Genomic DNA, 16,799 nt, shown 5'->3' with positions numbered 1-16,799 from the left:
AGTTATAAACAAGGTACTTATTTTTTCTTTCATAAAGCTATGTGTTAGCTATATAATAAATATACAATTGCTATTATTTAATAATTATAAATTGTATGGTCATAATTATACAATTAGTTGTAATAACTGTAAATAATTATAACTAATTGTACAACTAATTATAATTATTGATTAATGCTACAATTAAAATAGGATTTCTAAAACTAGACAGTGGTGGGGGCAGAGTCAAGATGGCGGCGTAGGAAGACATGGAGTTCACGTCTCCCCACAACTAGGGCGCCTGCCACACGCTGGTGGGGGACCTAGACGCCCAAGGAGATGAGAGGTACCCCCTGAGTGATGGGTAGGACGTGGGGGGAGTGAGGGGGGAGGAGAAGTGGTGGCTGGGAGCGGGGAGGGGTTCCCATGCCTGGAGGGACCCTCAGGGGCTCAGATATCAGTGGGAGCACGCCTAGAGTTTCCCTTGCCTAATCGGGCCCCAGGAAGCCTGCCGGGCTCCCCAGCTGGGTCCTCCGCCTTCCAAGGCCCGCTGCGGGCCACGTTGGTCCTAGGGTTATAGGAGGGAGATGGGGGGCGGGGCTGAGCAGAGAAGAGGAGTGGTGGACAGGGAGGGGCCCTCCAAGATCAGAGGATCAGGGAAGGCACGGAGGGCGTTTCCCCTGCTCACTATGGCCCAGGAAGCCTGCTGGGCTCCCGGGCCTGGTCCTCCATTCTCCCGGGCCCTATTGGGTTGTGGGGGTCTTAGGGGCATAGGATGGAGGGAGAAGGGGGGGAAGAGGAGGAGAGGCAGATGGGAGGGCCCTCTGGGATTGGAGGAATAGGGGAGGGGCGGAGGGCATTTCCCCCACCCACTAGGCCTCGGGAAGCCTGTTGGGCTTCCAGGTCTGGTACCCTGCCTTCTGGGGCTCCCTCTGGCCACGTGGCTCCTAGGGGCACAGGAGGGAGGTGGGGGGAAAGAAGAAGAGAGGCCAACAGGGAGGGGACCTCTAGGATCCGAGGATGGGGGGGAAAGCACCCTGCATTCCCCCCACCTAGAGCCCAGTGAGCCTGCTGGGGTCCTGGACCTGGTGCTCTGACCTCCAAGGCCAGAGGCACTCCTGGGTCCCTCCTGCTGCCTTGAGCCTAAGCCCCACAAGCCACCCAGGGCCTTTTCCGGCCCTGTGGGTCCTAAGCATAGGCCCCGCCCACCACATAAACCCCACCCCTGCCTAAGCCCCACCCCCCCACACAGCCAAGGCCTTTTCTGGCTTTTTTTTGTTTCTTTCCTCTCCTCTTTTTTACTATTGTAGCTCTGTTTTAGCTTCTGGTTGTTGTTTCATCTATATTTTTATTTTTTTATTCTTTCTAACATATCTGTTAGTTTTCTAATCTTATTTTTCACTCTGTTATTGTTCTGCTCCTTTTATTCTTCTTCTTCCTTTTTTTTTTTCTTTTGCCGCCCCACGTGGGTTGTGGGATCTTGGTTCATGAGCAGAGGGTTAGGCCAGAGCTCCTGTTGTGGGAGCTCCGAGTCTGAACCACTGGACTAACAGAAAACCTCAGACGCCAGGGAATATTCATCAGAGTGAGGTCACCCCGAGGTCCTCATCTCAGCACCAAGACTCAGCTCTACCCAACAGCCTACAAACTCCAATGCTGGAAGCCTCAGGCCAAAAATCAGTAAAACAGGAACACAATCCCACCCATCAAAAAATAAAATAAAATAAAATAAAATAAGACAACGAAAAAATGTCACAGATGAGGGAGCAAGGTAAAAACCTATAAGACCAAATAAGTGAAGAGGAAACAGGCAAGCTACCTGAAAAAGAATTCAGAGTAATGACAGTAAAGATGATCCAGAATCTCAGAAGTAGAATGGAGGCACAGATTGAGAAAATACAAGAAATGTTTAACAAAGATCTAGAAGAGGGCTTCCCTGGTGGTGCAGTGGTTTAGAGTCTGCCTGCTGATGCAGGGAACATGTGTTCATGCCTCGGTCCGGGAAGATCCCACATGCCACGGAGCGGCTGGGCCCATGAGCCATGGCTGCTGAGCCTGTGTGTCCGGAGCCTGTGCTCCGCAACGGGAGAGGCCACAACAGTGAGAGGCCCACGTACCACAAAAAAAAAAAAAAAAAAAAAGATCTAGAAGAACTAAAGAACAAACAAACATAGATGAACAACATAATGACTGAAATGAAAAATACACTAGAAGGAATCAATAACATAAAACTGAGGCAGAAGAACAAATAAGTGAGCTGGAAGACAGAATGGTGGAAATAACTGCCGAGGAACAGAAGAAAAAAGAATGAAGAGAACTGAAGACAATCACAGAGACCTTTGGGACAACATTAAATGCACCAACATTCGAAATTATAAGGGTACCAGAAGAAGAAGAGAAAAAGGAAGGGTCTGAGAAGATATCTGAAGAGATTATAGCGGAAAACGTCCCTAACATGGGAAAGGAAATAGTCACCCAAATCCAGAAAGTGCAGAGTCCCATACAGGATAAACCCTAGGAGAAACATACCAAGACACATATTAATCAAACTAACAAAAATTAAGTTCAAAGAAAAAATATTAAAAGCAGCAAGGGAAAAGCAAAAAATAACATACAAAGGAATCCCCATAAGGTTATCAGCTGATTTTTCAGCAGAAACTCTGCAGGCCAGAGGGAGTGGCAGGATATACCTAAAGTGATGAAAGAGAAAAACCTACAACCAAGATTACTCTACTCAGCAAGGATCTCATTCAGATTTGACAGAGAAATCAAAAGCTTTTCAGACAAGCAAAAGCTAAGAGAATTCAGCACCACCACACTAGCTTTACAACAAATGCTAAAGGAACTTCTCTAGGTGGGAAGCACAAGAGAAGAAAAGGACCCACAAAAACAAAATGAAAACAATTAAGAAAATAGTAATAGGAACATACATATCAGTAATAACCTTGAAAGTAAATGGATTAAGTGCTCCAAATAAAAGACACAGGCTGGCTGAATGGATACAAGAACAAGACCCATATATGCTGTCTGCAACAGACCCACTTCAGACCTAGGGACACATACAGACTGAAAGAGAAGGGATGGAAAAAGATAATCCATGCAAATGGAAATCAAAAGAAAGCTGGAGCAGCAATACTCATATCAGATAAAATAGACTTTAAAATAAAGAATGTTAAAAGAGACAAGGAAGGACACTACAAAATGATCAAGGGATCAATCCACGAAGAAGATATAACAATTATAAATATTTATGCACCCAACATAGGAGCACCTCAATACATAAGGTAAATGCTAACAACCATAAAAGGGGAAATCGACAGTAACACAATAATAGTAGGGGACTTTACACCCCACTTAACCAACGTACAGATCATCCAAATGGAAAATAAGGAAACACAAGCTTTACATGACACAACAGACTGGATAGATTTAATTGATATTTATAGGACATTTCACCCAAAAGTGTCAGAATACACTTTCTTCTCAAGTGCACACGGAACATTCTCCAGAATACATCACATCCTGGGTCACAAATCAAGCCTCGGAAAATGTAAGAAAATTGAAATCACATCAAGCATCTTTTCTGACCACAATGCTATGAGACTGGAAATCAATTACAGGAAAAAAACTGTAAAAAACACAAATACATGGAGGCTAAACAGTATACTGCTAAACAACCAAGAAATCACTGAAGAAATCAAAGAAGAAATAAAAAAAATACATAGAAACAAATGACAATGAAAACACACAACCCAAAACCTATGGGACACAGCAAAAGCAGTTCTAAGAGGGAAGTTTATAGCAATTCAATTTCACCTAAAGAAACAAGAAAAATCTCAAATAAACAATCTAACTTACACCTAAAGAAACTAGAGAAAGAAGAACAAAGAAAACCCAAAGTCAGCAGAAGGAAAGAAATTATAAAGACCAGAGCAGAAATAAATGAAACAGAAATAAAGAAAACATAGCAAAGATCAATAAAACTAAAAATTGGTTCTTTGAGAAGATAAACAAAATTGATAAACCGTTAGCCAGACTAATCAAGAAAAAAAGGGAGAGGATGCAAATCAATAAAATTAGAAATGAAAAAGGAGAAATCACAACTGACACCACAGAAATAGAAAGGATTCTAAGAGACTACTACAAACAACTATATGCCAATAAAATGGACAACCACAAAGAAATGGACAAATTCTTGGAAAGGTACAATTTTCCAAGACTGAATCTGGAAGAATTAGAAAATATAAACAGACCTATCACAAGTAATGAAACTGTAATTTAAAATCTTCCAACAAACAAAAGTCCAGGACCAGATGGCTTCACAGGCAAATTCTATCAAACATTTAGAGAAGAGCTAACACCTATCCTTCTCAAACTCTTCCAAAACATTGCAGGAAGAGGATCATTCCTAAATTCTTTCTACAAAGCCACCATCACCCTGACACTAAAACCAGACAAAGATACTACAAAAAAAGAAAATTACAGACCAATATCACTGAAGAACACAGATGCAAAAAGAGGATACAGACAGATGGAGAGATATACCATGTTCTTGGATTGGAAGAATCAATATTGTGAAAATGACTCTACTACCCAAAACAATCTACAGATTCAATGCAATCCCTATCAAACTACCAATGGCATTCTTCACAGAATTAGAACAAAACATTTTACAATTCATATGGAAACACAAAAGACCCCGAATAGTCAAAGCAATCTTGCGAAAGAAAAACGGAGCTGAGGAATCAGGCTCCCTGACTTCAAACTATACTACAAAGCTACAGTAATCAAGACAGTATGGTATTGGCACAAAAACAGAAATACAGATCAATCGTACAGGATAGAAAGCCTGGAGATAAACCCATGCACATATGGTCACCTAATTTATGACAAAGAAGGCAAGAACATACAATGGAGAAAAGACAGCCTCTTCAGTAAGTGGTTCTGGGAAAAGTGGACAGCTACATGTAAAAGAATGAAATTAGAACACTTCCTAACACCATAGACAAAAACAAACTCAAAATGGATTAAAGACCTAAATGTAAGACCGGACACTATAAAACTCTTAGGGGAAGACACTCTTTGACATAAACCACTGCAAGATGTTTTTTGATCCACCTCCTAGAGAAATGGCAATAAAAACAAAAATAAACAAATGAGACCTAATGAAACTTAAAAGCTTTCGCACAGCGAAGGAAACCATAAGCAAGACAAAAAGACAACCCTCAGAATGGTAGAAGATATTTGCAAATGAAGCAACTAACAAAGGATTAATCTCCAAAATATATAAACAGCTCATGGAGCTCAGTATCAAAAAAACAAACAACCCAATTAAAAAATGGGCAGAAGACCTCAACAGACATTTCACCAAAGAAGACATACAGATGGCCAAGAGGCACATGAAAAGCTGCTCAACATCACTAATTACTAGAGAAATACACATCAAAACTACAATGAGGCATCACCTCACGCCAGTCAGAATGGCCATCAGCAAAAAATCTACAAACAATAAATGCTGGAGAGGGTGTGGAGAAAAAGGAACCCTTTTGCACTGTTGGTGGGAATGTAAATTGACACAGCCACTACGGAGAACAGTATGGAGATTCCATAAAAATCTAAAAATAGAACTACCATACGACCCAGCAATCCCACTACTGGGCTTATACCCTGAGAAAACCATAATTCAAAAGGACACATGTACCCCAATGTTCACTGCAGCACTATTTACAATAGCCAGGACATGGAAACAACCTAAATGTCCAACGATAGATGAATGGATAAAGAAGATGTGGTACATACATACAATGGAATATTACTCAGCTATGAAAATGAACGAAATTAGGTCACTTGTAAAGATGTGGACGGACCTAGAATCTGTCATACAGAGTGAAGTAAGCCAGAAAGAGAAAAAAAAAATCGTATATTAACACATATATGTGGAATCTAGAAAAACGGCACAAATGAACCTATTTGTAGGGCAGGAATAGAGACACAGACGTAGAGAATGGACATGTGGACATGGGGGGGAAGGGGAGGGTGGGACGAATTGGAAGACTAGGTTTGACATAAATACACTACCAGGTGTAAAATAGAGAGCTAGTGGGAAGCTGCTGTATAGCACAGGGAGGTCAGCTCGGTGCTCTGTGACGATCTAGATGGGTGGTGGTGGGGTGTGGGAGGGATTCCCAAGAGGGAGGGGATATAGGGATACATATAGCTGATTCACTTCATTGTACAGCAGAAACTAACACAACACTGTAAAGCAATTTTACTCCAATAAAAAATAAATAAAATAAAACTAGACAGTGAGTTTCTCAACTCCAGTTAAAAGCTATAATAAAATTAGATTGTCTTTTAAATATTTTCTTGGATTAAAAAAAATCATGTGTTCTAAATAATACAAAAGAGTCTCATGACTTCTGAACTTGAACAATTATTTTCAAAATAAATTTCACTGATTTTTAAAAATTTACCCTGGGTTTTTTCTTTTTCTTTTTTTTTTGCGGTACACGGGCCTCTCACTGTTGTGGCCTCTCCCATTGCGGAGCACAGGCCCCGCACGCGCAGGCTCAGCGGCCATGGCTCACGGGCTCAGCCGCTCCGCGGCATGTGGGATCCTCCCGGACCGGGGCACGAACCCGTGTCCCCTGCATCGGCAGGCGGACTCTCAACCACTGTGCCACCAGGGAAGCCCTACCCTGGGTTTTAAAAATTAATTTCTTTTAAGTTTAAAGAGCCGAATCATGATATAGGTGATTTTTAATTACTTTGGATACATTTCAAGCACCACAGCAAACATTTCCTTCAATTTAGACCTGCCAATTTCCAGATGAATACACTGATCAGAAAATGATCCATTTCTGCATGTCAGTCAAAATTTTACCACGGCTTATGCACAAAATTTAAAACTCTTAGCAGTTTTGACACCGCTGAGAGGAAACATACTCTATTTGAAAGAATACTCAAGAATGACTTTTGCCTTATGTTTGAAGAAACTTTCCACAATGTATATAGAATACTAAATTTTCTTTCAGTCCTTTAAATCCAGTCTTCTAGTTTCTAATGTTGCTGCTCAAAATTCAGTCATACTTCTCACTGTTGCTCCTTTGAAGGCAGTAGTCGTTTTTGTGTGGCTACTTTTGTGATTTTTATGATTTTCTTTATTGTTAGATTTCTAAAGTTTGACTAGGATGAGCATAGATGTATTTTTAATTATTTACTGTGTCTTTGTGGCTTTATGCCTTTTATTATTTTTGAAATTCTCAGACTGTATCTCTTTGAATACTGCTTCTGCATCATCCACTTTCATTTCTACTACCAGAATTAAAATTATACATCTGGTAGAACAGCGGTCCCCAACCAATTTTTGGCACCAGGGACCAGTTGGTCTTGTGGAAGACAATTTTTCCACGGAGGGTGAGGGGTGGGGGGAATGGTTGAGGCGGTAATGCGAGCAATGGGGAGCGGCAGGTGAAGCTTCACTCACTTGCCCGCCGCTCACCTCCCGCTGTGTGGCCTGGTTCCTAAAAGGGAGTGGGCCGGTACTGGTCCACAGCCCGGAGGTTGGGGACCCCTGTGGTAGCACTTTCCAGCACAGCCCTTATCTCTTTTAAGTTCTCTTTTGTATTTTTCTACCCTTTTGTCTCTCTATGCTTATTGTGGATATTTTCCACTAAACTGCACATTATCTCTTCATCTGTTTCTATCTAATAAAATCTAATTAAATTCTGGATTATTAAAGTAAAACATACACCAAAGTACACAACTCTTAAGCATACAGCGTGTAGAATGATGTTGAACACCTTACTATATGCTTACTGGCCAAGCTCTGCTTCACTTATTAACTCTCAGCCATACTTTTGCCATCTGCAGAAACTTCCAGGAGCAATGCAGCTACAAATCCCAGGCTCACCATTCTGGCTTCCTTCCTCTCCCATATCTTATTATTTTACTTTCTCTAGACAGTCTGCTCTGAGAGGGAGCTTTTATCTGAATCACCTAGTCTTCAACTGCTAGAAAGGTCCTGTATTTAAATCTTTTATCAGTGAATCAGACAAAGATATATGAAACATTTATTTCATCTTCAGAAAACATAAAAGTGTGAGTGATAGCTAACAATAATTGCAGAATTAAGATCAAAAAAGATAGTTTGAGACTAGAGCAATACGAAGACATTAGCAGCAATTTTAAATCCTTTTTTTCTTCTAAGAATTAGTAATCCCTTAGAGAATGTGATAAAAGTTGTGGACACAGAAAAATACACATGGGTACATTTGCCAAACATACATATATAATTTAATGGGCTCAAAACCTCTGGAGCTCATCCATGGGTTATATAATATTCTATAGAAGCCTTGCTCAGTTAAAGATAAAATGTAACAACTATCAAAGTAAATTCCTAATATATTCAACTACATAAGTACAGAATGGGCATTTAGTTAGTCTGAGTTTTAATCAATAGTGTGATAGGCTGCCACTGAAAATTAATTCTATATTAGGCAACATTAAGAAACATATTCTAGAACAATGTGGTTAACAGTCTCACTATTAGGAGTACTAAACAGTACCCTAGGGACTTCCCTGGTGGTGCAGTGGATAAGGCTCTGTGCTCCCAATGCAGGGGGCCTGGGTTCAGTCCTTGGTCAGGGAACTAGATCCCACATGCATGCCACAACTAAGAGTTCACACGCCACAACTAAGAAGCCCACAGGCCACAATTAAGAAGACAACATGCTGCAACTAAGGAGCCGGTGCTCTGCAACTAAGGAGCCTGCCTGCCACAACTAAGAAGCCCACAGGCCACAATTAAGAAGACAACATGCTGCAACTAAGGAGCCGGTGCTCTGCAACTAAGGAGCCTGCCTGCCACAACTAAGACCCGGTGCAACCAAATAAATAAATAAATATTCTTAAAAAAATTAAATAAAATAAACAGTACCCTAGAGTATTACACATAATTGTGGGGGCAATATTTTGTTAAGGAATACTAAAAATCTACATTACATCTACAGAAGAGAACCAGGATGGTAAAGAAGCTTGAAATCATGTTATCTGAGGAACAAATGAAGGAATAAGGGATATTTAACTTACAGAAGGAAATGTTTAGTGTATTCACAAATATGAAGAGATGTCCTAAAGAAAAACTCAATTTATTTCTTTTTCAATCAGATAGCAGAACTAAGATAAATGCCTGGATATTACAGGGAAATTAATTTTGAAACAATAGGGAAAAAAGGATTATTCAAAGATAGGGCTGAATGAAAAAGTTCCTATGGCAGTCACTAGACATGCTAAACCACAGCTGACCAGCCACCTTCCAGAAATACTGTAGGAAATTTATGTAGGGGCATAAAATTAAATTAGGTATCACCTAAGATTTTTCTTATAAGTAGAATTCATGAGTCTATTTTTTACAAGAGGTCATTTTACAAATTATCTTTAGAGAAGACGGAATTGATGCTGATTTTCACCTTAAATATTAACACTGTATTTCTAAGAATATTACTTTTCTCAGATGAACATATATATAGGATTTAAAGCAGTATTTCTAGTCAAAATATTAACTAAGTACAATGACATAGAGAAAGAAATCTCACTCTCAGATGCTAAGCATTACATAAAAGTTTAAAGATAAGTAAGTCAGACAGAGAAGGACAGATATCATATATCACTTATATGCAGAATCTAAAAAAAAAATGATACAAATGAACTTATTTACAAAACAGAAACAGACTCAGAGACTCAGAGAATTAGCTTATGATTACCAGGGGGGAATGGCAGAGGGGAGGTGTAGATTGGGAGTTTGGAATTGACATGTACACACTGCTATATTTAAAATAGATAACCAAGGACCTAATGCAAAAAAAAAAAATTTTTTTAAGTGGCCAAAAAGATTAAATAAATGAAATTTTTGGAAGCCAAGATACCTGTTTTCTCTTACTTGTTGCCTCATCTTTTCATCCTTTAGACTTTCATGTTTAAGTTTTGCCAATTCCATAGCCAATTTTTCTTCTTGTTCAAGCTGGAGCTCCCTCAATCTTTTGTTTTCTTCTGCCTAAATTAAAAAATAAATAACTTTAGTCATTTGTCCCCCAGAACCAGATTTTTTTTCATTAAGGTTGAATTTGTTTTATAGCAAAAAACTACAAGTACCTTCTGAGCAGTCAACTGTTTATGTTTTAAAACACAAAATATAATTTCAATAAATAATTTTTCTGAACATTTTATCTGGAAAATGTTCTGAACATTTTATCACGGAAAACTTCTGAACATTTTATCTGAATTTTTTTTTTTCTGAACATTTTTTCATGGAAAATTTCAAACATCACCAAAAGTAAGAAGAATATTGAAACACTCCCTCAGGTAGCCATCATTCATCTTCAAAAATTATCAGTATTTTGCCAATCTTTTTTCTCTACTCTTCCACTCCACTCCCACATTTTCCTATATATATATATTTTTTGCTAGAGTATTTAAAAACAAATCCTAGATATATCATTACCATGTAAATAATTCAATATTGATCTCTACCTGACAAGAATTTCTTCTTATATAACCATACAATAAACTGAAATAAATTAACAATAATTCTTTAGTAAGGTCTGATAACTTTTCCATATTCAGATTTCCCCAGCTGTCTCGAAGATCTTTTTTTTTTTGGTTTGTTCAAATCAAAATCCAAACAAGGTCCATATATTGTATCTAGTTATGATTTCTATTAAGTCTCTTTTATTTTGTTAACAGTCCCCTCACAGACTACCCCCTGCCAGCACACTGATTTGTTGTGGAAATTAGGACATATGTCCCACAGAATGTCTCACATTCTGAATTCGACTGATTGCTTCACCAGGATATCTTGTTTCTCTTTTGTCTTTCCTATAAAATGGTAGAAAGATCTAGAGACTTGATTAAATTCTGTATTTAGGAAAGAATATGCACATGAAAAGATGTTCAATATCATTAGACATCAGGAAATTCAAGTTAAAACTACAATTATATATCACTACATACCTACTGGAATGGCTAAAACAAAAAGTAGCAGCAAAAACAAATGCTGGTGAGAAACAGCATTATTCACTGGGTGGGAATGTAAAATGGTATAGCTACTCTGCAAAATAGTTTTTACGGTACAACTCAACAGTTGTACTCTTAAGCATTTCTCCCAGAGAAATGAAAATTTATGTTTATTAAAAAAACCTGTACCCAAATGTTTACAGCAGATTTATTCAAAATACCCAACTGAAAATACCCAGACATCCTTCAACAGGTGAATGGTCAAATAAACTGTGGTATATCCATACTGTAGAACACCACTCAGCAACAAAAAAGAATGAGTATTCATACAAACTACAATCTGGATGAATCTCCAGGAATTATGCTGAGTGAAAAAATCCAATCCCAAAAGGTTACATACTGTTTGATCCTATTTATATAATGTTCTTGGAACATGTTCTATTTTAAAGCTGAAACATAATTCACACAGCATAAAATTCACATTTCACAATTCACGACTCAGCAGTTTTTTAGTACATTCACAATGTTGTGCAACCAACACCACTACCTAGTTCCAGAACTTTTTTTTTTTAATAGACTACTATTTGGAGCAGTATTGGGTTCACAGCAAAACTGACAAGAACAGAGTTCCCAATAAACACTCTGCCCACACACATGCACAGCCCCCTATCAACATCCCACACCAGAGGGGACATTTGTTACAATCAGTAAACCCACACTGACACATCATTAACACCCAAAGTCCATAGTTTACCTTACTGTTCATTCTTGGTGTTATATATTCTATGGGTTTAAACAACTGTATGATGACATATACACCTACCATTACAATATCATACAGAGTAGTTTCACTGCCCTAAAAATCCTCTTTGTTCTGCTTATTCATCCCACCCTCTCCAAAACCCCTGGAAACCCCTGATCTTTTCACTAACCCCATTGTTTTGCCTTTTCCAGAATGCCATATAGTTGAAATCATACATTATGTAGCCTTTTCAGATTGGCTTCTTTCACTTTCATGTCTTTTCATGGCTTGATAGCTCATTTATTTTAGCACTGAATAATATTCTATTTTCTGGATTATTTATCCATTCACCTACTGAAGGACATCTTAGCTGCTTACAAGTTTCGGCAATTATGAATAAAGCTGCCATAAACATCCATGTGCAGTTTTGTGTGTGGATGTAAGTTTTTAACATTACAGAACATTTTTATCACCCGAAAAAGAAACCCCATACCTGTTAGCAGTCACTCACCATTCCACTTACCCCTCAACCACTAATCTACTTCCTATCTGTGTGAATTTGCCTATTCTAGATATTTCATTTAAAAGAAATCATACAATATGTGGCCTTTTTGTGTTTGGCTTCTTTCATTTAGCATAATGCTTTCAACGTTCACCTATGTCGCAGTACATATCAGTAATGCATACCTTTTTATGGCTGCATAATATACAATTGTACAGATATAACATATTTTGCTTATCCATTCACAAGCTGATGGGCATTTGGGTTGTTTCCACTTATCTGGCTATCATGATTAATGCTGCTATGAACATCTGTGTAAAAGTTTTTGTGTGGACATAGATTTTCAATTATCTTGGTCATATGCTTAGGAGTGTAACTGCTATGTAATATAGTAACTATGCTTAACTTTTTGAGGAACTACCGAACAGTTCTGTACAGCCATTACGCCATTTTACATTTCCAGCAGCAATGTACAAGGGTTCCAACACTTATTTTCCTTTTCTTTTTCCTCCAATTGCAGCAGTCCTCGTGGGTCTGAAGTGGTATCTCACTGTGGTTTTGATTTGCATCTCCCTAATGACTAATGATGTTGAGCATTGCTTTTTGTGCTTATTGCTCACTTGTATATCTTCTTTGGAGAAATGGCTATTGAAATCCTTTGCTCATTAAAAAATTTTTTTTCTTTTTACTGATGAGTTGTACATGTAATGTTCTTTAAGTGACAAAATTATAGAAATGGAGAACATGTTAGTGATTTCTACAGTTAGGGATGAGGTAGGGACGGACAAGAAAGAGAAGGGTATGCTTATAAAAGGACAAAACGTGGGATCCTTGTGATCATGGAACTCCTCTGGATCTTGGCTATATGTTATTATATATACAAAGCTACACATGTTATAAACTGTATAGAACTAAACACACACACACACAAGTAAAACTGGGGAAATCTGAACAAGACTGGCGGATTGCATCACTGTTGATATCTTGTTTGTGATATTGTACTATACTTTTGCAAGATGTACCATTGGGAGAAATTGGGTACAGGATATATAGGAACTTTATGTATTTTTCTTACAACTTCATATGAATCTATAATTATCTCAATAAAAACTTCAATGAACAAAAAGCAACAGCAAGTACTGCTGTGGACACAAAGCCATTGGAATTCTTATACATTACTTGAGGAAATGCAAAGTAGTGCAGTAGCTCTGGAAAATGATTTGGCAGTTTCTTATAAAATGAAACTTACACACATACCATATGACCCAACCATCCTACTATCAGGTATCTATCCAAGAGAAATGAAAATTTATGTTCATACAAAAGTTTGTATTCAGTTTTATTCACATTTGCCCAAAACTGTAAACAACTCAAATTTACTTCATACTGTGAATGGATAAACAAACCGTGGTACCTCCATATAATAGACTACTACTATACCATTCAGCAATTAAAATGAATGATTCATGCAACAACACAAAATCTTAAATTTGTTTTGCTAAGTGAAAGAAGTCAGACCCAAAAGGTGACATATTACATAATTCCATTTATATGATACTATGGAAAAGATAAACCTATTGGACAAAAAAGAAATCAATTGTTTCCAGGGATTGGGGGGTGGTGTGAGTGGTTGACTATAAAGGGGAAGCATGAGGGGACTTTTGGTGTGATGGATTGCTTTGAATGACATCGTGATGGTGGAAACAGTAATCTGCATTTGCTAAAATCCATAGAACTGTACATAACAAAGAATGAATTTTATAATATGCAAATTTAAAATGAAATCAACTAGTACATCCATGCTGTGTACTACTACTTAATAATAAAAAGGAATCAACTGCTGACACATCCAACAACATGGATGAATCTCAAGAGCATTATGTGGAGTGAAAAAAGCCTATTCTAAAGGTTACAGACAAAAAAAAAAATGGTTCTGAAGAACTTAGGGGCAGGACAGGAATAAAGACACAGACGTAGAGAATGGGCTTGAGGACATGGGGAGGGGGAAGGGTAAGCTGGGACGAAGTGAGAGAGTGGCATGGACATATATACACTACCAAATGTAAAATAGATAGCTAGTGGGAAGCAGCCACATAGCACAGGGAGATCAGCTCGGTGCTTTGTGACCACCTAGAAGGGTGGGATAGGGAGGGTGGGAGGGAGACGCAAGAGGGAGGAGATATGAGGATATATGTGTATGTATAGCTGATTCACTTTGTTATAAAGCGGAAACTAACACCATTGTAAAGCAATTGTAAAGCAATTATACTCCAATAAAGATGTTTAAAAAAATAATAAAGGTTATAGACGTATGATTCCACATATGTATGGAATCACATGCAGGACTGTTTATATAACATATTTTTTTAAAAATAAGATGCTTGAAATAACAAAATTATAGAGATGGAGAATAAATTAGTGATTGCCAGTCATTGTGGGGTTTGAAGGAAGTGTGTGACAATAATGGGGTAGGTAGCATGAATGAGGTCTTGGTGGTGATGGAATAGTTCTGTATCTTTTTTTTTTTTTTTTTTTTTTTGCGTTACGCAGGCCTCTCACTGTTGTGGCCTCTCCCGTTGCGGAGCACAAGCTCCGGATGCGCAGGCTCAGCGGCCATGGCTCACGGGCCCAGCCGCTCCGCGGCATGTGGGATCTTCCTGGACCGGGGCACGAACCCGTGTCCCCTGCATTGGCAGGCGGACTCTCAACCACTGCGCCACCAGGGAAGCCCTAGTTCTGTATCTTGAATGAGGTGGTGGTTGCATAAATCTACACATGTAATAAAATGACATAGAAATATATACGCATAACATAGCAATGACATTTTACAGGGTTGATATCATATTACAGTTGTGTAAGATGTAACCATTGGGGGAAACTGCCCAAGGGCACAGTGGACCTCTCTGCACTATCTTTGCACCTTCCCAAGGATATGTAATTATTTCAACATTAGAAACAAAAAAGAAATCAATCAGATTGATTGAGGACAATCAATCAGACTGGGGAGGACAATGGAATGCAGACTATAACAAATTAACTGTATTAAAAATCAATCAAAAAAACCAACCAAACAAAAATCAATCAAATAACCACAATGGAGGAGATAGGTAGGAGTGGACATAAGTAACTTTGGAAAAAAGTTTGACTAGATATTGCAAGGCTAAAGACACAAAGAACTGTACCTAAGTCTGTATTGTAGTAAGTAAATTTGTTGTTCACAAGGGTGCAGGTTAGCAATTCTGAAACTATTTGTATTCTAGGGTTGAAAGAATAAATAAATATACTGTAGATAATGAGAGCCAGCTTTCCTTTTGTTGGGAGAATGCAATTACAAATAAGGAAAGGAGAAAGACTAAAATGAGCCCTGTGGTGGCAGACTGGAGTCAGCAGTACCAACTCAGGCTCATGGGTTTTTTTTTTATTAATAAATACATGCAGATAGACAGACACACAAATGTAAACACAGATGTGTGTGTATGGTTATTTTCTAGTTTGTTTTCTACTTCTTTCCACCTAGAGGGAGTAGAGCAGTAAAACCCCAGTAATAATGAACACGTCCATCATTCAGACATTGGTTTCTAAATACCATTTTCCAATAAAAGGAACCAAGTCTTCTTAGAGAACTGGTTGATTCCAAGGCAAGGGAAGAATAAGCTGAGCCTGGAACATCTTGTGGTGCCAGAAAGCAAGTAAACTGCATGTGTAGAGAGGGTCACGTGGCAGGGAATGTCAGCAACCTCTGGGAGATGAAAACTTCAGGCTTACAACTACAAGAACATGAACTCTGCTGACAACTTAAACAGGCCGAGAAGAGGCCCCAAGATCCAGATGAGAATGCATCCCAGGCAACACCTTGATTTCAGCCTTGTGAGACCAAGCAGACAATCCAGCTACACCATGCCTGGACTTCTGACCTACAGAAATTGTGAGGTAATAAATGGATATTGTTTTAAGCCACTAAGTTTGCGGAAGTTTGTTACATAGCAACAGAAAACTAATATAACAAATGAACTATAGTCTTCAAAATTGTCAAGGTCATGAAAGAGAAAAAAAGGGAGGAACTCACAGAATGGAGGAGACTTAGAGGAGACTAAGGACACGTGACAACTAAATGCAATTTGTGATACTGGAACAACAACAACAAAAAGGTGTTAGTGGAAAAACTGATGAAATCTGAATAAATCTCACAGTTTAGTTAATAGTATTGTGGCAAGGCTAATTTCTTCATTTTGATAATTATTCTATGATTATGTTAGCGGTAACATAAAGGGAAATCAGGTCAAGGGTATTATTTTTGCAACTATTCTGTAAAACTAAACTTATCTCAAAAAGTTAAAAATATGGATATGTCCAAGTTCTATCTGCTGAAAAGACCTGGAACCAATATAATAAGCATATCTAACACCCAAGAGTAATAAGCATATCTAAACCCAAAACTGTCTCCACTAAATGATAATAGAACTCCTTGGTACAATGGCCAATTCCAGGTATGAAGCAAGAAATTTACAAGATGAACCTTGTATTAGGGTTTTCGAGAGAAACAGAAACAATATAATAAGGAAT

The 16,799-nt window shown here is 38.3% G+C and overlaps 1 protein-coding gene across 1 annotated transcript in view; it reads right to left on the bottom strand.

The window, feature by feature from the left end:
• MNS1 (meiosis specific nuclear structural 1) overlaps positions 1-16,799 on the bottom strand; it is a 62,796-nt gene that overhangs the window by 39,188 nt on the left and 6,809 nt on the right. The window contains exon 3 of the mRNA XM_022579567.3: positions 9,906-10,033. Within this exon, the coding sequence (XP_022435275.1) occupies positions 9,906-10,033 (128 nt within the window). The remainder of the gene's footprint in view (positions 1-9,905; positions 10,034-16,799) is intronic.

Source organism: Delphinapterus leucas, chromosome 2 (genome assembly GCF_059928025.1).
Source record: "Delphinapterus leucas isolate spDelLeu-1000000601 "Yukka" chromosome 2, BTC_Dleu_Yukka2, whole genome shotgun sequence".
NCBI classification, from domain to species: Eukaryota; Metazoa; Chordata; class Mammalia; order Artiodactyla; family Monodontidae; genus Delphinapterus; species Delphinapterus leucas.
Note: the sequence above shows the minus strand (reverse complement) of the source record. Positions and strands in the feature narration are given on the sequence as shown.